Below are 21,565 nucleotides of genomic sequence, written 5' to 3' on the forward strand. Positions count from 1 at the left end.
AAAGCCCATCTATAAGAGACCCAGAGGAATTAAACATGCTAGAATAGAGTAAACAGATATCTTAAAATAGAAGTGCAGGGGCAATACTTTAGAATTTGGAACTGTATTTGATATTATCACTTAGTATTGGGTGAAAAAGAAATCTACTGTAACCAAAGCAGTCCGATACCACCTTCACGGTCAATAACAAAAGAGGGCGGTATACATCAGAAGCTGTTACGCTATGCTGTAAAAGGGATTAAACATAATCTTCAGGGAGATCTAGAAGTCAGCACTTTCTAGAAGGATAAGAGTTTGCACCTGAGAGGTACGGAGGGTCTCAGACCTTAATTCAAAGTTTGCACGGGAATATCTGGGGTCTAAAACCTTCATGCAGGGGCCCGCGAGAAGCCAAATAAAAGGATAATAGAGCGACTATCGAGCATCGACAGATTTGATGCCAGGAGAAAAGGAGGGAGTCGATCCATGGACTACGTCAGATCCCGGATGAAGTCGTGGAGGGTAACCAGAGGCGAAACCTTACAGAGCAAATAGCGGCCCAGGACCACGATGACAAAGCCTTGACGGTCAGACCTTACCTCCGAGTGTCTACAATGCTGGAAGATCGCGCTCCAGCCCCGCGAGAAATTCCAGAGGAGAACACGGTGTCCATGAAACGTCTAAAATTATAGATCAAGCCCTAGCATAGAGGGGGGGATCCAGAATAAGTCTGTAAAGGAAATACAACTAAGTGCATTGTACCTATGGAGGAGTCATGCGAGTTGAATTTTGTTGCAAAACTCTTTTTTATTTATGGTGTGAAGGACTGTTAAGAAAGACTGAATTCATGGAACTGCTATATACATTAGATTGAATACTTGTTTGCATAGAGAAAATCTGTTTTAAAGTAATTGTAAGACATTAATGAAAATTTTAACTTACATTGTATTGTAAAGAAATGGTTCAGAAGAACTGACAAGATTAGAGAATTAAGAAATATAATGTTATAAGAAATAGTTTGCTTAAAGAGTGTTATATTTTATGTGAAGGTTGGTATTGGAGATTATAATTAATCAAAGCATGGAAATTCCTAAACTGTAAATGGGCTGATAGTTAATAGTTATCTAATTTGATTGTTTAGTAATTTACATCATTGGTATTTGTTGCATGTTGCTTGCAAATTCTTAGGCATGCTTTGTTGCATGCCTAAGAATTTGTCCTATATGATGTTTTTTTTGTGTGCTTAGCTTAGAGAGGAAGGGAAAGTAGCATCCTTTTAGTGCATACCTTGTATTAATGTTTTAGTATAAATAAACATGTTTGTTATATTTAAAAGGACGATTGTACATAATTATAGAGGAGGAACTTTACTGGAAGTACAAATAATTTCTTATGCCATTTGGAGAACTTTAGTGGTGCAGCTAGTAATAATTAAATAAATTTCTAGAGATCTCCGGCATAAGGAAAGAATACTGAAAGTAGAGAAAGGAAAAAAGGATTAACTGAGTACATGAAAGAAAAAAGATAAGGTTAAAGCTTAACGAATAAAAATATAGAAGCCAAGAGTAAAGGAAGCAATATTATACAACAGATAAAGAGGTTAAATAAAGAAAACACATAATATTACATTATTACTGTGTAGTTTTGTCTGAACATTACCAGTTTGCTTTGTAATAGATTTGTTCATATTAGTAATTCTAACAGTAATCTGTTAGAATTGTTTGCCTCCGTATCGCAATTGGAAGAACAACGGTACATTGCGCTCTTCAATTGGAAAAGGCCTAAGTTCGATTCTTGTCATGACGGGAGGAAATATAGGCTTTTTTCAATTGAAGGTGAGTTAGCCGATCTCATATGGAGGTAGCAGAGTTTTTTCTCCCGGAAACTCGAGTTTTTCATTCCGCATATAAACAAATCGGCCTTTCAGAACATATGCAATAGAGGGCAGTAGATGGTGTTGATGTAGATGATTGGTAATAGAGGTTCACTGTAATGGTGGAAACGGAGAGTTGTACAGTGGGTGTCCTCCTGCAATGAGTCTTTGGACTCCTTGGAGATGTCACGAATAATAATAATAATAATAATAATTATTATTGCCAGAATCACAAAACAATTTACTTATCTGATTTTTAAAAACTTATAAATTAGCATGCAAATGACATCTCAGAAGAGTATCAATAAAAGACACCAAACATTTTTTAAAAATGAAAAAAATTCTTTAATATCCATTTATACAAATATATTTTTATAGTAAAAATAGCATGCCATATATGAATATTGCATATTCTACTAAATAAGAACAAACAGTGAAGCAATGCTTTTACATTTTCTTGCAGGTAGAATGGACTTGAAAGTTTTTATCATTTGTATATTTTAGTTTGTCACCCACTTCACTTATTTCATTTAAATGATTCATGATTCCCGGTGATAGCTATCTTTCAATCTATCACATCTCGTTATCTATCACAGCTCATTAAAAAATGAGCCGTGATAAAGTCAAAAGAAAGAAAGCATTTTTCACAGAAATTACTGAATATTTAAAAATTTCCAAAAAAGTATATGTACATCACATAATAGCTTTTGAAAACCTATGCTGATAAGTTTATAACAAACAAGAAAGTATATTCCTGTTTTAATCCTTTAAGTTTGCCAGTATTAAGAGATACCATTGCAATGATTCAGAAAAATGAATGACACACATCTTCCAATTGAAAACTAGGTTCATATCCCATTAAGGATGAAAGAATCTCTTTATTATCTTTATTAAAAAGAGTTCAAACAAAGGTGGCAAGCTTCTTCCATAAAAGAAACAAATTAGTTAGCAAACACACGCATATATATATGACACGCTTGCTTCATAAAGTCCCAAATAGTTCTGTTAATTCTAAATAATCCAGAGTTGGAGAAAACTAACATGTCCCATATTTAATGGGACATTCCATTTTTCAGCCAGTTTTTCATTATTTATGGGATATTTAAAAGTAATCTAAAGACTGGTAGAATGTGTGAATTAAATAAAAATGTATTAATACTGTATTAAATAAAAATGCAATATCTGTCTTCACACTGTAAAATACATAACTGCAATGAAAGAGTACATTTATGCAATGTCAATTTCTATCAATATATTTACAGGACATTGTTCAACTTGACTTGAAATTAACTTAGATATGAAAATTATGTTTTTACAGAAATGAAGTCACTTTCTCAGAAAGCTGGAAATAAGATTTTATCATCATCATCATATCTTCATACACCATTTTGCTGCTTGTATATAAAAAATGTGACTTCTATATTGATTTAGCTTTTATTATCTTCACAGATCTAGCTCCCACCAATAAGACCTTGATAAAGGTTGAAGCAATGAGTAGTGATCCTTCCCATAATGCATTGCAGTACACACACACACACACACACACACACACATCAAAATGGAAGTGTGCCGTGGGACACTTAGCAATTGATGTCTCTAAATAACTTAGTCATGAAGATACTTCATGATACTTGTTTGTCTAAAGCTTTTGAGTAAAGGATTAAAACAAAAATAAATTTCTTCTCTAGTATAATTTACTGATGATAATTTTGTTTCATCTCATCTTGACAAACTCTTATAAGGGTCTTTTCACTTGAAGGTAAATTAACTAGTCTCATACAGAGATAGCAGTGTTCTTTCTCCTCCCCCCCCCCTTGTGGAAATCGGGAGAAGAGTTTCATCTAAAAAAAGGCAATCGGACTAATTTTCATCCTTCATTGGAACAAATTCAGAAGCAGTGTGTCAAACTGATGATGTTACAGATCACTGGGATGAAAGCAGAGAAAAGGATGACTCTGAAATTAATTGCATTCTCAAAATGAGGCATTCGTTTTCTTTCCACTAAGAACAATTGCATAGTCCTTACTTGGAAGTTGAGAAAACATATGGTCTCAGGTGTATAGGAATATACAGAACATTATAAGAACAATTACTTTGCAAAAGTGTTTCACAGTATTGAAGACAGTATTTCTGAAAGAGGAAGAGAGCTGTGTCATTAGGAGTGGGTGAATAAGTAATGGAACATGGTTGGAATTACAGCCAAAGCAATCTAGGTTATGAAACTAGTCGCATATGTTATTCAGGCCAGCTTGCCTTCTTTGAGAGATGAAAGATATAAGTTTCTAGGAGAAAAAATATTGTATGAGACCATCTAACTTGCCTTCAGATGAAAAAAAATCCTTATAAAGAGACTCCTTGCATCTTAGATGAAATTCAAATCCAGGTCATTCCATCCAAAGGGTGTTGTCAAGATCTACTGAATTATGGAGTCTGAAGCAGTTTTTAATCTTTGTTTACAAAATAAAATAATCTTTGCTTTATATATATACTTCATTGTGCTGCATTTATTAACCAGTGAATCATGTGATTAGTCTGCATACAGGACATGCCTAGTTTTCTAATGTACTTTATAACTTTTTTGTTAGATCTAGATAAATGTAAACCAGCAGAGGGGGGGGGGGAGTACTCTCACCTTATGCTTAGAATTAAGATATTCCTACTTTACAACAACATATGGCACAGAAATATTTTATATTTTGTAAATACATACTTTGTACAAATTACTGCTAAAAATTATTTTGTTCTTAAAAAATAGTCTATCAACACATTAGAGATATATTGTTATTGGAGTCATGTTTTTTATAAGTTGTATAAACCATTTATGTCAGGTGAGAAAATCAAGACATAAAAGTGTGGCCAGCTGATTTTATAATTTTTCCTCTGAATTTATTTTATATATATGCTCTAATATAAAAATGTTTCCCAGTTCATCTTGACACTATTTTATTACATGCATGTGTTAATGAATGTGTCCCATCATAGGCTTGCAAAAATTTACTGTTAAGAAATAAAAATAATAATAAAAAGCTGTGGTATTATGTGTAGAGGGAAAAAAATGGGCACATTTATTTTTGGCAATAATTGATTACCTAATATAGTAAGCAATAAGGAAATTTTCATCTAGAACACAGTTGACATAAGTGAAACTGTTCTTCTTTTTTTTTAATAACCTCCAAATTCTACATATATTTACATATCCATTATTTAAAAATACATGTATTTATTATTTGTACAAAAAAAATTTTGAAAAGCAAGAATTAGATTTGTCTAATTTTCAATATTTATTCTGGCATAGTTTTAATGCTGATTCTAAATACACATAATGTTTTCCAGTTTGCATTACAATTTAGTATTATTTTTAGGTCTCTAGAGTGTCACAAGATTCATGGTGCAGAACTGAATATTTCCAGTGCTTAGATATATTTCCAACCATTATAAAATACTGCACTAGAATAAATAATTTTTAAAAAAATTGTATAAAGTATAGACTACTCTTGGTTAGCAATTGCCTGCAACACTGAAAATGTCAAAAAAAAAAAAAATTAGTTGGCTGGAACAATCTGCTAGTTTGTTTTACACATTAAGTTTTAAAACTGGATATTAATTTTATATACTCTACACAAGATCTTTCTATATATACTGTAATTTCATTTTGGATGATAATGACTTTCCTTGATTTTATGAGCTCTAGTATTATTTAAATAGTCATAAAAAATATGCACAACTAAGGATGGCACTTTGTAGTTGGTGGTTAGCTTGTTGAGAATTCTATTTTTATAATAGAATGCTGACTCCAAACATGAAAGCAAGTTCAAGTTTTATTCTTGATATATTATTTTGTTTATTTCAATCTGTTCTTCATTTGAAGAAGACGATGTGATACCAGCTATAGTAACAGTTTATAGTGTTCTAATTACATACAGTAAAAGTCTGTGGTTTTTGCTAAGATGTAGCAACAGCATGGCCAATTGATTTGTTTAGTTAGTTGCAAAATATAGTGAGCAAGGTATACACTTTATCTCCAAGAAGAGCTAATGAGTATTGCATCAGATGTAGTACTCATCTACTTGCTAGTTGGTTGACTGAGTTGATAGCACTTCCTTTTTCCACCCTAGGTCATAGGTTTGAATCCCACTGCATGCAGGTTGCAGGTATGGATGTTTTGTGAATGTCTTTAGGTGGTAGATGAATTTCACTATTTGATGTGAGACTACGATTCTCACTGAAGGCCTGAAATAGCATAAAAAATTTCATGTTTGGTGTTTCTAGATTATATAACCCTTTACCTTTATATAACCAGTGGCACTTATTAATATATGATAAGTTTGCAACTTTTAATGGATGAAATTCATATAAAATGAAAGATGAGCATGATGTTACACAGTGGCCATCTCTTTGGTCAGCTAGCAAATATTTCTCCCAAAACTGGAGAGAGACATTGCATTTCAATGCAGCAAAAGTCCAAAATTGGAAAATCACTCTTGGCTGCAGATCCTCAGTGATGTCATTGTGCTTTATAAAAAAAAACTCTGAACAGTGTTCACTTTACTCTGGAAAATAAACTATAATCAGCTGTAATAATATAAACACTGCAAGTATGAATATCATTTAGTTTGTAGCATCTATTTGCATGGAAAGTTGATTTTATTGGTGATTTACTTTTAAAAAAATACTTTCTATTCATGCAGAAAATTAAGAAAGTGCTTCTTGTATGCAGAGCACTGGGAAAATATAACCTTAAATTGATACAAAAGGCTCCCTAATATGAAATAAGCCTTCCTAACCAGAGGGAGGAAGTAAGTATGACTGTATCCTTCATTTGGCAGCTTTCAAAGGCAGATTACTTACAATGACAACTCATCCTTTTCTAAGGATGAGTTGTCATTTACTCATCCAAAGTAAATGAAAACTACTCATCCAAAGTAGTTTCCAACAGAAATTGTGTTCCAAAAGGTTATTACAATGGTTTTTATCTGAAACAAAAATATCCAAAAAGGTAATCAAAGATTTAAATAAAAAACATGAATATAAATGTGGTTTTTAAAACTGTTTTTTTTTTTTTTTTTTTTTTTGCATATGAACCATTAATTGAAACACATTAAGAACTTTATAAAACAAAAAAGAAAAAAAATTAGAGGTAGTGAAACACTTATCGACCACGCATGAATGTCTTTTTCTCACAATATTTCACATAATTTAAAACCGTACATCAGCATCAGCATATTGCACAAGAAGGGCACTGCAGACCTGCATCATTATACATCCTAAGCAAAGGTGAATTTTTTAAAGGTCTTGTAATTCTCCCATGATCATTGCCAGCTGACTGCATATTCTGATCTGTTTCTTTCTGAAAATAAAAAACAATTATGTCAACAATTTCATTGATGTTTTATTATTATTACATGGAAATCATGGGAAATTGTGGAAGAGAAAATTGGAGACGAACAAGCTGGATTCAGGCCAAATAGAGGTGGTCAAAATTAGATTTTCACTTTTATGACAAATAGTTGAGAAATTATGGGAATATGACAAGGATATGCACTTAAGTTTTGTAGATCTGGAAAAGGCATAAGACAAGGTGCCCATATGAAAGTTTTACAAAACACTACAATTATATGGAGTAAATGGAACATTATACAGAGCAATACATGGTCTATATTTAAATTGTAAGTCAGAATAAGCAGAATTGAAGGAAAAATAGGAAGTTGGTTTGATTGATTTAAAATCAAGGATGCACATTATCTCCACTCTTACTCATAATCTATATGAATCATATTATGGAAGAAAGTGACATTAAACCCAATATTAAAATCGGAGATATCCAACTTTGCTCTTTGCTTTATGCAGATGTGCTCCTAATCATATCCAGTGCAAGTCTTCAGAATTTTCTAAATTAAATAACTGTAACAAATTTTTCATGAAAATCAGCAATAAAAAAGACCAAAACTATGAAAATAGCAGGAACATAAAAAACTTCAGCTGCATTCTCAATGGAGAACCTATTGAACGAATAAAATATTTCAGTATTAAATACCAACTTCCTGTATTTCCTTCAATTCCGCTTATTCTGACTTACAATTTAAATATAGACCATGTATTGCTCTGTATAATGTTCCATTTACTACATATAATTGTAGTGTTTTGAAAAACTTTCATATGGGCACCTTGTCTTATGCCTTTTCCAGATCTACAAAACTTAAATGTATATCCTTGTCATATTCCCATAATTTCTCAACTATTTGTCATAAAAGTGAAAATCTAATTTTGACCACCTCTATTTAAGGCACAGTTTTTAGTGAGGATGGCATATGAAATATGGAAATAGACAATAGAATAAGCAAAGCAAAGCTGGATTAACTACTCAGCCAACAAGGTTGACTGAGTAGTTGGCTGGTATGGTGGGGAGCCAGTTGAATAAATTTATATGGATTAATAGAAATATTAGCCGAAACACCAAACTAGGTAGGAAGATGATCTAGGTGGATTGATTTGGTGTCAGAAGTGCCTTAGAAACACAAAATTAACATTTTATTGGAGTGCTGACAAGTAATAGACTAATTTGGAGGAAAATTGTTGACAGGAGATTAATAATAATGTAAACTTAAAATCTTGTGGTGCTGTCATAGTAGGCTGCACACCCACCTTGAGGTACATATCAGGAAATTGATGATGATGGGAATCTCTAGGAACCATGTTTTATTGCAGGAGATATGCACTAACCATTATTCACAGTGCCAACTTTGTTTGGCTGAGTAGTTAGCATATCCTCTAACAGGTTGCGAGTTCAAATCCCCCTGTGAGCCGAGATGGTTTGTGAATGTCTTGAGGTGAGAAATAAATATCATCCCTATGTGAGATCACCACTCTGGTTATTGTAGGAATTGAAAAGTTCCATGTTTTGTCTCTAGCACAGGATTTTTGGATTTTCTAATCTTTATTCCAGTCATTGTACTAATACAAATGTGCTGTAAACTAACAGCAGTTTATGAGTGTGATTCACAAAAAAAATAAAAATAATAATATGGACACGTATAATGCTATGCATTATACGTGTCCATAAGGATATGCACTTTGCATTATGGGATACTACAGGCAAGTGATGTGAAGTCTTTAACTTCTATATACAAATTGCCCAGTTGTGAAGTCACTTCACGTACAAACTTTATTTGCTTACACTTGAATAAAGTAAAATCAAGAATATAATTTCTTGGCATCTTTAATTTATAGTATAACCAAGTGGAAAAACTTTCAACATGCTTGTGATCTTCTCTAAATGTCACACCTTAAACTGATTTGTTGCTCATGTAGTATTTGCCATCACTATTATTATTATTATCATCAGACCTCCAAAAAGTCACACAGTTCATCCTCAAATCACTTTAAATTCATTTACTGTTTATACACCCCCCCCATCACCACATACTCAGGAAAAAACATTCCACTCATCTACTACTACTATTGTCCAAGCAAAACATTGGCCGTTACAACAATCTTGCTGTCCTTATACAACTCACAAGAATGGTCTTTTGGTGTGTTCCTGCCCCTCTCTCTTTCCCCCTCTCCTCCACTCTATGAAAAATCTCTTCTACATTAATCTAATATAAACTCTTTATGTAAGTCTTTATCTAACTTATAAGTCTCAATCATACCACACCTCTTCTTTCTACCAGCCTCTGCAGACTGCATTTCTATCGATTTGTCCTCATGTCCACATTCTGGAGGCCTGACACTACCTACTCTTCTCAGGACCTTTTCCAAAATCTCTATCTGCTCAAAACACATGTATTGTCCATACATAGCCTGATCAAAAACCATTGTACAGTAGAACTATAACTCATCCTCTTCATTATTACCATAATCTGTTGTGGTGTGCTGTCTTCATTTGCAGTGTTGTTCATTGAATTTCATGTCATCTACCATTAACTCCTTTAATAATCCCTACCAACTGATTACAGAGTATCCTATCTCTGTCTTCCATATTTCAGAACCTTATACTTTACAACACTCAATTGGTAGATCACTGATCTCCCAAACAGAACAGTGTCAATTCAAAGCCTCTTGTGGCTCTCTACGAGGATTTGAATAAACCATTGAAGAGTTACTGAGTTGCAAGTAGCAAAACATTAGTTTTGCTACTTGTCATTCATTAAAGCCAGATTATAATTTTTGAATCCAGCCATATGCCTGATTCATTATCTATATGCGGTTCCAAACCCCAGATAAATGGGGAGGGTTGGTGAAAGCAATGGTAAACTACCCTATAAAAAGAATATCACCAGAACACTTTATAGCAAGAACTCAACATGCTTGAAATATGGATACCAACAATGAACCTTCAGGATGGATGGTAGCCTACAAACGACGAGAAGAGCAGGGGCTTGTGCCCTAGTATCCAGTGTAATTCACTAATACCAGGTAGTAGACTGTAAATTCATCAGGCTGAAATAGTCAGTTTCAGCCTAACAAATTTACAGTCTACTTTTCCGGAAACAATGGTGTTAGAAGAAGAGAGTTGCCTTCATTGCAAACAAGCAGGTGGCTAGATATGTTGTAAATCACAGAGTGATCATATAATATCTAACAAAATTTGTGGCAAACCATTCAACATCATCACACTACAAGTTTATGCACCAACTTCAGATGCAAGTAAAGTTGAAATAGAACAATTCTATGATGAACTTCAAAATGCTCTAAACCAAATACAAAAGAAGGACCTATTGTATGTTATGGAAGATTCCAGTGCAAAAGTAGGTAAAGGAGAAGATCCAAGGATAGTAGGCAGGTTTGGGTTAGGTGAAAGGAATGAATCAGGAAAATCATTTCAGCGTTGTGGTTTATCCAACCTAAACGACGTTTGTACACATGGATCTCACCAAATGGACAATATCGGAACCAGATTGACTTCATTTTATGCCAACAGCATTGGAAAAGCTCCATCATCTCACAAAGACACTATCTGGTGTGTTGATTGCAGCACAGACCATCAATTATTAGTGGCCGGAATGAAACTCAAACTGTGCAAGAAAAAGAAAGACATCATCCAGAAAAAGTTCAGCTTTTCCATCTCCTTGATGGAAAAGAAACAGAGGAACAATGTGTGAGATTAGAGATACTATAATCGAAATTGCTCAGAAATATATGCCATACCAAAAGCCAAAGAAAACAAACAAATGGCTATCTGACAACACCATCAAAATAGCTGATCAGCAAAGAGTGGCCAAAGCCAGAGGAGATAAGTGTGAAGTCAAAAAAGCTGAACTCAGCTTTCCAACATGAAGCTAGAAAAGACAAGGAAAGACAGATAAATGAACAATGTCAACATCTAGAAGAAGCTAACAGAATGGGACATACCAGAGCCCTGTTTGCTGAAGTGAAGATGATGCGATCCAGTTTCTCTGCACGACAAGGAATAGTCAGGACTGCAATGGAAATGAACTGAGCAACCAGCAAATAATTAAGAACAGGTGAAAAGAATACACGGAAGAGCTATATGCCAACCTGACTGAGCATCAAGAACACAATGAAACTGGCCTTATGGACAAAGAACCAAACATCTTGGAGAAGTAGCTTTGGGCCATGAGAAAAATGCCAAACAAAAAAAGCCTTGGGTATTGATAGGATACCTGCAGAGCTCCAGTCAACATTATCACAGCTTTGTACCAAGAGTTATGTCCACTTGCAAATGGCCTAAGGACTGGACAAGATCAATATTCATCCTATTACCAAAGAAAGGTGATGCCAGAGATTGCTCCAATTATTGCACAATAGCACCGATTTCCCATGCGAGCAAGATCCTACTGAAGATTATTCAACAGTGGCTATAGCAGATCATCAATCAGGAGCTACCTGATATTCAAGTTGGTTTTCAGGAAAGGAAGAGGCACTAGAGATCACATCGGCAACATCAGATGGATCGTTGAAAAGACCTGTACAAGTGTTTCATTGATTACAACAAAGCTTTTTACTGTGTGCACGATAAGCTATGGGTGGCTCTGTGTGACCATGGTGCCCCCATCTCACCTGATCTAGCTTATCAGATCACTGTATATTGATCAAGAAGCAACAGTACGAACACTTTATGGTGACAGATTGGTTCAGGATCAGCAAGGATGTGAGATAGGGATGTATTTTGTCCCCATTTCTTTTTGATCTCTGAAGTGATCTTGAGGAAATTAGACATGGAATCATCCAATATCGAAGTGAAGATAGGAGGAAGAACTATAAAATACTTGAGGTATTTAGATGACACAACCTTATTAGCAGAAAGAGAAAAGGACCAGCTAAATCTAATTTTAAAAATCAAGAAAGAAAGTGAAAAAATGGGGCTGCAGTTTAACATAAAGAAAAGAAAGATCATGACAGCAGCAGCTAATGGAGAAGTGGAGTTTAAAATCATTGAGAAGAAATTGTATCAGTTCAGGATTTCATCTTCCTTGGTTCAAAAATTGACCATGAATAAGTTCTGGAAAAGCAAGGACATTGCTCTAAGTACCAAAAATAGACTAGTCAGAGCTATAGTCTTTCCCATAATGACGTGTGGTTGCGAGAGCTGGACAATAAAAAGGGATGACAGAAGAAAAATTGATGCATTTGAAATGTGGTGCTGGCAGAAACTGTTACAATACCAATGGACAGCCAGGGTGACAAATAGAGAAGTGCTGGAGCTCATAAAAACAGCGACATCACTGGAAGCTAAGATCACTAGACTACGACTAACTTACTTTGGCTATGTCTGCATGACAACTCACTAGAGAAGTTGATGCTGGAATGGTCAGTGGAACCATAAGAAGGGGCTGACAAAGAACACACTAGCTCAACACCATTTGAATGGATACCAATATGAGCATCAAACAACTGACAGAAGTGGTGCTTAACAGAACAGCATGGAGAACACTTGCCTACAAAGTCACCAAGAGTTAGACACAACTGAATGGTTAAATCATCATTTCTTGTGAAGTATAATTTACTTTCTGAACAAGCAAAAAAAAAAAACTTCCTACTACTAAAATATGGGGAGGTCACCCAGAAACTTGGGTTTTTCGTCTCCCAGAACAGACAAACCAGCCCTGTGAACACACGCATCTACAGACATAGTTCACTTTGGGAGGCATAGGAGCTAACCACCTTATCCTTGAGTTGCGGTTGTGAGGTCCTGTAAATTTCAATGTTCCCAAAATATAAATGATCTAAAACATCGACCTTTTACAGTGGAAATACACCCAAATTTCCTTGTACAAATCTATTTTTTTTATGTAAAATTATCTGTGTAAAGAACAAAATAAGCCCAAAGAGAATTAACTCGCTCATTATTCAAGAAGAGATGTGGAGGTAATGAAACCCAAGAGAAATGCCAAAGTTTCGGTATGCCTTTTAAAAATTGTTTACAAATTCTGTCGCAGGTGACCTTTAAGGTCAATATTGAAAGGGCGTGGCGGGAGTCAAAAGGAAAGCCCCGTAGGTAGGATTAAGGAGGTAAAGAGGGAAAGTAAGATTTTGTCGGCGAAAATTCTAGAACCATTAAGTCGTGTTATTATCCAGGGTTCTCATAACTACGCGCAGGACTTGCATGGGGACATTAGGGGTCCTAAAAACTTAATCCAAAGTGCAGGGGCACTGGGGATTACAAGATTAGGATCTGAGATGAAAAGGGGCTTCTGTTTTTTTTATCTGGTGTGATCCATCCTCGAGAGGTGCCATTAGTTCTGGAGGGGAAGACAGAGATCCGTCCACCGAGCCACTCAAGTTGCAGCCATAGATATCCGGAGGCGATAAGCCAAGGAGAAATCTTGCCGTATTGGTCCTGAAGCTCTGTCGAGTAAGTGCACGTCCTGACCTACACAATTCTTTGCTGAGCAGTTCAAGATGCCGGAAAGCCTACCCTATATCCCACTGGCTGTCGAGACTACTCATCGGTGCACTGTGACTCCAAGAGAAAGATTCCAAAAACACGGAATGGAGGAGAGCACCCTCAAGCACCAGAAAAGGAATAAGGAATGGAAGATACATGCAAGATAGGAGGAAGCCCACATGAGTCCATCTTTTCATTAAATGTCTGTGAATTAAGTGAAAATTCCCTATCGAACTGTTAAGTTATTTATCTAACTTAAGCAGGTAGTTTTAATGTGTGAGCATTACTTGTAAATGTCTGTAATTACTGTCGAATGAAACATGAGCGCAGTTAACTTCCCATGGAAGAAGTTGGGCTATTGAATTTCTTTTGATAACTAAATGTGTGCTTGTGATAATTCTTATTGAAGTATTTACCTGTTATCATATTATAGGAATTTTAGAACTTGATGACATAAATTGTACCAATGTAATTACCAGAGTTTTAACTAAGTGTTTAAGAGAAAAATAAGATTCTGAGATATATATATATATATATATATATATATATATATAGGTAGTCCTCAACTTATGATAGGGTTCTGTTCCAACGTCTCCATCGTAAGTCGATTCTGATGTAAATTGAGGACTGTTTTGAATTCTTTATTTGTTTGACTACTGTTTATAATATTTTCATAAATTAGGTTTCTATTTTCTTTCTACTTTGATACAGTACAAAGTGCCTTAGATGATAGAAATATAAGATCTGATAATGTTGGAGTCTTGACAAGTAATAGACTGGTTTGGAGGAAAATTGTAGATAGGAAGTTAGTAATGATGTAATTTTTTCATGTAGTACTATCATATCCTGTACACCCCTTGAGGGTACATGGCAGGAATTTGATGATGATGATGATGATGAGGTTTCTATTTAACTTAAAACGGTTAATGTATAAACTTACATTAATATTTATAAATTATTTATTAGTACATATAAATACAAAATTAAGAAATTGGTGATAGGCTTTGCTTCTTGACTAATGGCAATGCGTACACAAAAGCAATGTGATATATGTATGTATATACTGGCGGCAAAGTTAAATTAGAGAAATTTTAATAATAATTTTTGGCTGTTGTAAGTGTGAATCGTCATAAGTCGAGTCGTCGAAGTCGAGGACTGCCTGTATATATATATATATATGTGTGTGTATATGTATATATATATAGATGCGTATGATGCCTGAATGAAGCTAAGTTATGATTGTTATGCGCATCTAGGAAATCTCTGATATATGTGAAATTTCCTAATAGTCGTGATATAAAATAGGCTTATTGAAGATTTAATTAAGTGAGTGTGAGAGAATATACTAGGAATCAAATTTAAGTGATCGTTCAAGGCTAAAAAATAGTGTTCTGTGAACCAAACTTGTATTCTCATGTAATGTGTACAGTTATTAGACCAGTAATTAAACTTGTTTGTTTTGATTATTTAAAGCGTTGTCAGATTCCAATCTTTTGCAACGCACTGATCCCAAAAAAAAACACAATTTGGACTTGCAAACGGGAACCCGAACGCTAGAAGTGATTTAAGATAGGTAGCGAATATTTTGCCATGACTGCAAAAACCTTGGCGAGGATAAGATATAGATAATTCTTGATCTACTAGGGTATGAAAGCTTTCTTTTGCCTGTAGGGGAACTTTGGGGTGCAGTCATCAAACAAATAAATATCTGGAGATCCTATGCATGAGAAGGAATACTTAAGATAGATCAATAAATATAAACAATAAAGAGATATTAACAGCATATGTACAAATTAGAAGTAGCAAGTAACCAACTATATATATACACATTACAATGGCGCAGCCTACGTTACAGTCCAACAAGAGTTGGAAGTAGTAATAAATTTAGTTTAATCCTTTATCCAAGTGTGAGCAAACAAAGTTTGCATAAACTTTCAACATCTTTCTCTAAATCCAGAGTAATTTAATAAAAAGGTGGCACACCTTTTGGCAACTCCTATAGGTAAAGATGACCTCGCTATTGCTTCTTCCTGGTATCTCCACGTCTGGGCCTGGCTCCCCCTGAAGACACCTCAATAAAGGTCGAAACTAGTCTGGGTAGTGGCTCTTCCCTTAATGCATAACATTATACATATCCGCAAGGAGATGTGTTTTGCATTATGGGAGATACTGAGATAGGAGTGATGTTAGCTTGGTCCACCTTTGCTACGAGTTGCCCGGTGTTGTATTACCTTACCCCAGTCCTGAAGATATTTTCAGGCACAAACTTTGTGCCTGAAAATATCTTCAGGACTGGGGTAAGGTAATATGCACACTTGGATAAAGGATTAAACTAAATTTATTATAGTCTAACCAAGTGAAAAATAAACTTTCAATGGTTGGAAGGTAAAGGGCACTTAAGTGCCTGTTAATACCACTGGAAGAAAGAAGAAGAACCCAATAGAATGAGGTGACTGAAGTGCTGCATGGTTGTAGATTGCGTGTGAAGTACCTTCATGACTAGGCTACTTGTACTATAGGGACTGTTGGCTTCACATCATTTGCCTTAGTATTCCATGATACAGAGCACATTTCCTTTCAGAAGTTTCAGCCTTTGAGATCTCATCAATTAGAACTAGACCCAGGAAAATATTGAAGATGAATCAGTGTAGAAGTTATATATGTTCCATATACAAGTAGTAAAAATGCTGTAATTACCATATTGTTAAAATTTGCTGGAGTAGAGATAGTTGCAAAAATTTTTTCACATGGTTACAAAGAAATTATACTTGACAAGAATTTATATTCTTGTTTAATCCTTTATTGTACGCCACAGTTCATAGAACTGGGTCTGGCAGATTGTCAAGAATAGTCAATTCATGCTGAAGGGGAGAAAGAAATAAAGGATGTACGATGGTCACCAACATGCGAAATCATGTGCTTTATGCATAAACTTTTCCAACTGTTATACAAGTAAAATAGTTACCACTTTAAAAACTACAATGTTCATAGAAGAAAAGTTAATTTTCCGACATGTAATAATAAACAACTACATCCCACAACACTGATTGATTACCCAATTATCGGAATGGATTCTCCTTCTTCTGACATGCACAGAACTCGAAGGGTCTCGCATCTGTGGACATACAGTACCTAAGTGTTGGTCTAGGTCTGATGATGAGACCTCGATAAAGGTTGAAACCAGTCCTCAGGTAGTGACCCATCCCATAATGCATAGCAATATACACATCTGAAAGGAAGGTATATGTTGTGTATTATGAGATGCTGTGGCAACTGATGTGAAGTCAACCTATTCACGAAGAAATTCGCATGCAAATTTGGCTTGCTTACACATGGGTAAAAGATTGAACAAGAGTATAATTTGCTGTGGGTCTCTATTGGGATTGTTACTGTACATTAATGATATGTGGAATAGCTAGATGTTTATTCTTGATGCAAAGCTCAGAAGGACAATAGTTTATAAGGATAATGTAGAAATCCTGCAAGATAATTTAAATAGATTTACAGTGTTGGCAAAGTATAATGGAGAGACAATACATTCGACTATTGGGTAAAGCAGATGTCATCCTTATGCATTTTAGGAAGACCATAGGGATGAGGGAGGGGGAGGAAATGGGCATGGTCTTCCTAAAATGCTTAAGGATGGTAACCCACCATGTCCAATATCAGACCATATTGGCTCTCCAACTTACTACCTTGCAAAACATCTCTCTCTCTCTCTCTCTCTCTCTTGTAATCTTTGGAATCTCACTGTACATACCAGCTCTTATATCAAAAACACATTTCTCTAATAATGAGATTATGGTTTCTTTTGATGTAGTCTCCCTATTCACCAACATACCATTACAAGACTCGCTTCAGTTTTTACAATCTGATTTCTCAGAAGACATTGTCAACCTGTTTTAAATTTACCATCAGTGCAGGCTATTTTACATGGCATAAAAAATTGTTTAAACAAATAGAAGGAACAGCAATGGGCAGTCCTATCTCACCAGCTTTAGTTGATTATTTCATGCAACATCTAGAAAAATAATGCTTTGACACTATATTCCCTCAGCCTCATATATGGATTATGTTTTGTTGACAATATACAAGGTGAACAAAATTGAAGTATCCCTGTTTAAGGCTTTGTGGAGGGCCACCCAGTGATTCAAATGCTTTGCAGAAATACATTTTTCAGGGATTCTAATCAAGGCAGAAAGGCCAGTCTGTCCAAAATAACAAAGATGACATGAACGGATTACTTGATAGACACCTGGTAAGGAAGGAGGGTAATGTATCCTTGGTAGATGGTACAGTCCTGTTGGGCAAAGTGGGTTGCCATTCTTATGTATTTTAGGAAGACCACAGAGATGAGGTAGATGTGCACAATGAATTTGTAACACAGTAGTGGTATCCTATGATTGTACGTTGTCTAATAATGGTGCATCTAGAAAAAGAACTTTTGACACTATATTTCATCAAACTTGTACATGGTCACATTTTGTTGATGATATATTTTCAGTCTGAATCAGAATTACTTCAGTTCCTAAAAAAAATAAACTCTTTGTACTCCCATATCAAGTTCACTCTTGAATATGAATCCAATAACCAACTACCCTTTTTGGAATACATAATTCGTAATCCCACAGGTCATGTTGAATTTTCAGTTTATCAGAAGCCAATCTTTACTGACAGATACATTCATAAAAATAATAATAAACAAGAATCTTGTACATAGAGCTCGTACAATTTGTTCTTTGATCCTTTCTGTTAGATGAACTGAATAAAATTAAAAGCAATCTGATATGTAATGGATACAACAAAACTACCATTCAAAAAATTATTGATAATTATCATCCTTCTATCAGACTACAATCTGATGTGAAAAGAATTTCAATAACCTACATTAAATGAACCTCTGAACAAATAGCAAGGATTCGTCATAAATTCAATCTATATGCTTCCTTCCTTCCTTCCTACTATCAACAAAGGATACACTACCACCTCTTTCCTTACCAGTTGTCTATCAAGTACTCTATTCATGTCATCTTTCCTATTTATCAGACTAGCCATTCTGACTCACTTAGAATTGAAGAAAATGAAGACTATATTACATTTTTGGAATCTGACAAGTCTGGCCTTGCTTATCATGCTATTGACACTATGCACATAATTCTTTGGAACCAGACAAATCTTCTCTCCAGCAAGTTCAAATTCAATCACCTTTTCCTTAAAACACTAAGAAATCTGAACTGATTGCTATTAATTGTTGATAAAGTTGTGTTTTTTAATTACTAGTTATTTTACATAATTTTTATATCCACAATTTATACAACCGTTCCTTTGAACTCTAATAATAATATCATATACTTCTGCTGCAACAGACACGAACTAATATATGCATGATTTATGACTATTTTGATACATCTTTTGGATGTAGTTAATGGTCTATCTCCCCTGACGATGTCCACGTAATGTTGGATGAAATATATTGGAGTTTTTGATTAAATTCTATATAATTTTTGTTACATGTGTAAGCTGTGAAGGTTATTTTAATATAATAATAAAAATCAGTAACAAAATGACACTTATGTAAGGAAAAAATAATATTTATTACTTGCAGAATTTTTGGCTAGGTTTCCTAGCCATTGTCAATAGATAAGCAGAGAAATAAAATAGAACAACACCTAAAATGCACATGTCACAATACATGCTATGAATTGCAGGAGGATAGCTGCATCTACCACTATTAGTGTTCAAAGAATAAATAATTATTAATTCAAGAAACACAAGAATAAGGATGACTGTCTAAAATTGTGAACATTTAAGACAGTCATTCTTGTTGAGGTTCAGTTGTGGGTGCTTCACAACTTTCTTTATACTGTATAATCTTTCAAGTAAAAAATAACTTCTGTGTAAGACTTCAGTTTTATTCCAGTGAATTCTATGCCTAGTGGATCAGACTTATCTGACTCATGAATTAGAATATAATCTTGATGTTCTTTACGAATCTTTAGTCTGTAAGTAATAAATATTTTTTCCTTATGTAAGTGCCATTCCATTACTAATTTTTATTATACAAAAAGCATTCTGAGGATGGTTCACAAGATGCATAACTTGGGAAATATCTAAGCTCATCTTCAGGGAATGATGTGACAGCAAGAGTAAGCTTCTTTAAGAATTTGAACATTACATCCAACTTGGTCTGCATAGTTTGCCTTTTCTTTCTGTATAAATTTATCTGTAGCAAGCAATTGTAGCTTGCATAATTTTGTCTATTTTGCTAAATCTCTCCTTGTTGGATCCATTTCCTCAAACAGCTAAATTGTCATATTAACAGAAGCAAATGCTGCCCTCTGCCAATTTTCACTATAAACTTGTTGTAAGGTCTTCATTCAAGAACTTTTCTTCCATGCCTTCACCATCTAATCTATATCTTCATTGTCAGCCTCCAGTTCCAACTCTTTATCTAACAGCACTATATTGTCACCAGTCTCTTGTAAGGCTTTGTCGAATGAGAACAGTGCTTGGAATTTTTTTCACCTCAGTAATAGCAACAGCTTGAACAAAATTATTTCTTAAATAATATGCCTTACAGACAGCAACAACAACAACAACACTGTGGTCCATGGGTTGTAGGCGTAACATGGTATTTGGGAAGAAGTTAGTTGGGGTACTGTTGTGTGTACAAGTGATTGTAAGTCGTGTACATCATGAATCGAGGATTGACTGTATTCTAAGATAGAGTGGATTTGGGATTTGTACAGTGTTATGAGTTGCACAGTTAAAAAATATAATTTGGCACTTGGTCAAGTGATGCATAATGCGGTCCAATCATAGGAACCTGTTTAGGCCTAATTTTTGGCTGGTTTCCAATTTAGTAAATCTTTGGCACACGCAAACAAGTACCTTTTTTTTCTTTTTCCTTCCTCCCTTCAGAAAACTTGTTTTTAATCTCCTGTATTGTTATTATAGACAATAATACGACCATTGTTAAGGCTTATAATCATGAGATGGCAGCAGTTGTGTGCCATATACTCTCCATGATATCTTTGAAATCATCAACAGCTATGAGCTCAAATTTTCAGTGACAGCTGATGATAGAGATCTCCTGATTTTCCAAAAGTTAGTTGGGAGTAAAAGAGCCCTGCTTATTTCCTCTTGTTAACAAACGTTAGAGGATTTATTTTTTAAATAATATAATATAGTATATTCGAGCTTGGTCAAGAAATAGCTTGTCAGTTAATGCCTTTTATTTCCTTATTGGTAGTAGGCAAGGCTGTTTTATCCCTAACTTTTGGAGACGTTCACTTGTAGCCAATCAGAAATAGCTGGTCCAAGGACTATCACTAATTATAAGTGGCAGCCGATGAAGAGATTGGCAAACAAGTACTTCCATCTCGTGGTCCCTAAACTTACCAATATTGTCTGATATAGTGTGGATTTTATGGTCGATTTTCTTGAATTTACAGGATGAAAAACCCGAGTAAAAAACCCACTTACTTGTGCCAAAGGTCGACTAACTTGGGAAATGGTCAAAGAAAGGCTTAAAAAAAAGTTCCTCTAGTCAGCAACTAAACTTGAACTTAAATCTATCTTCGGGCAGCCTAATACAGAGGATGCAGATGCCACTTCCACTAAGCCACACAGAATCAAATACGAGCTCCAAAACATTTTTTTCTGCAATAAAATAATTGCTCTTTCAGCCCTTTGGCTGATTAAGTGCTGTCATGGATATGAACATTTTGTTGGCCTTTACCACCCCCATCTGAAACAGTGGCAACAACATTTTTTCTAAAAAAAAAATCTTGCTTCACTGCTAAGTCTTGACATTAATTTTTAAAAAAATCAAATTCTATAATAAAACTAATGCAAACCGTATA

At 34.7% G+C, this 21,565-nt stretch overlaps 1 protein-coding gene across 2 annotated transcripts in view; it reads right to left on the reverse strand.

Annotated features, from left to right (window-relative positions):
* Positions 1-2,185: 2,185 nt before the first annotated feature.
* Positions 2,186-21,565, reverse strand: part of LOC150110061 (uncharacterized) — a 46,412-nt gene continuing 27,032 nt past the window's right edge. For both annotated transcript variants that reach the window (XM_090390979.1, XM_090390978.1), the window contains exon 3: positions 2,186-7,199. In XM_090390979.1, the coding sequence (XP_090247105.1) occupies positions 7,068-7,199 (132 nt within the window). In that variant the 3' untranslated portion in view covers positions 2,186-7,067. The remainder of the gene's footprint in view (positions 7,200-21,565) is intronic.

This window comes from Typopeltis vanoorti, chromosome 1, assembly GCF_054136105.1.
Source record: "Typopeltis vanoorti isolate ZY-2024b chromosome 1, IOZ_Tvanoo_1.0, whole genome shotgun sequence".
NCBI classification, from domain to species: domain Eukaryota; kingdom Metazoa; phylum Arthropoda; class Arachnida; order Uropygi; family Thelyphonidae; genus Typopeltis; species Typopeltis vanoorti.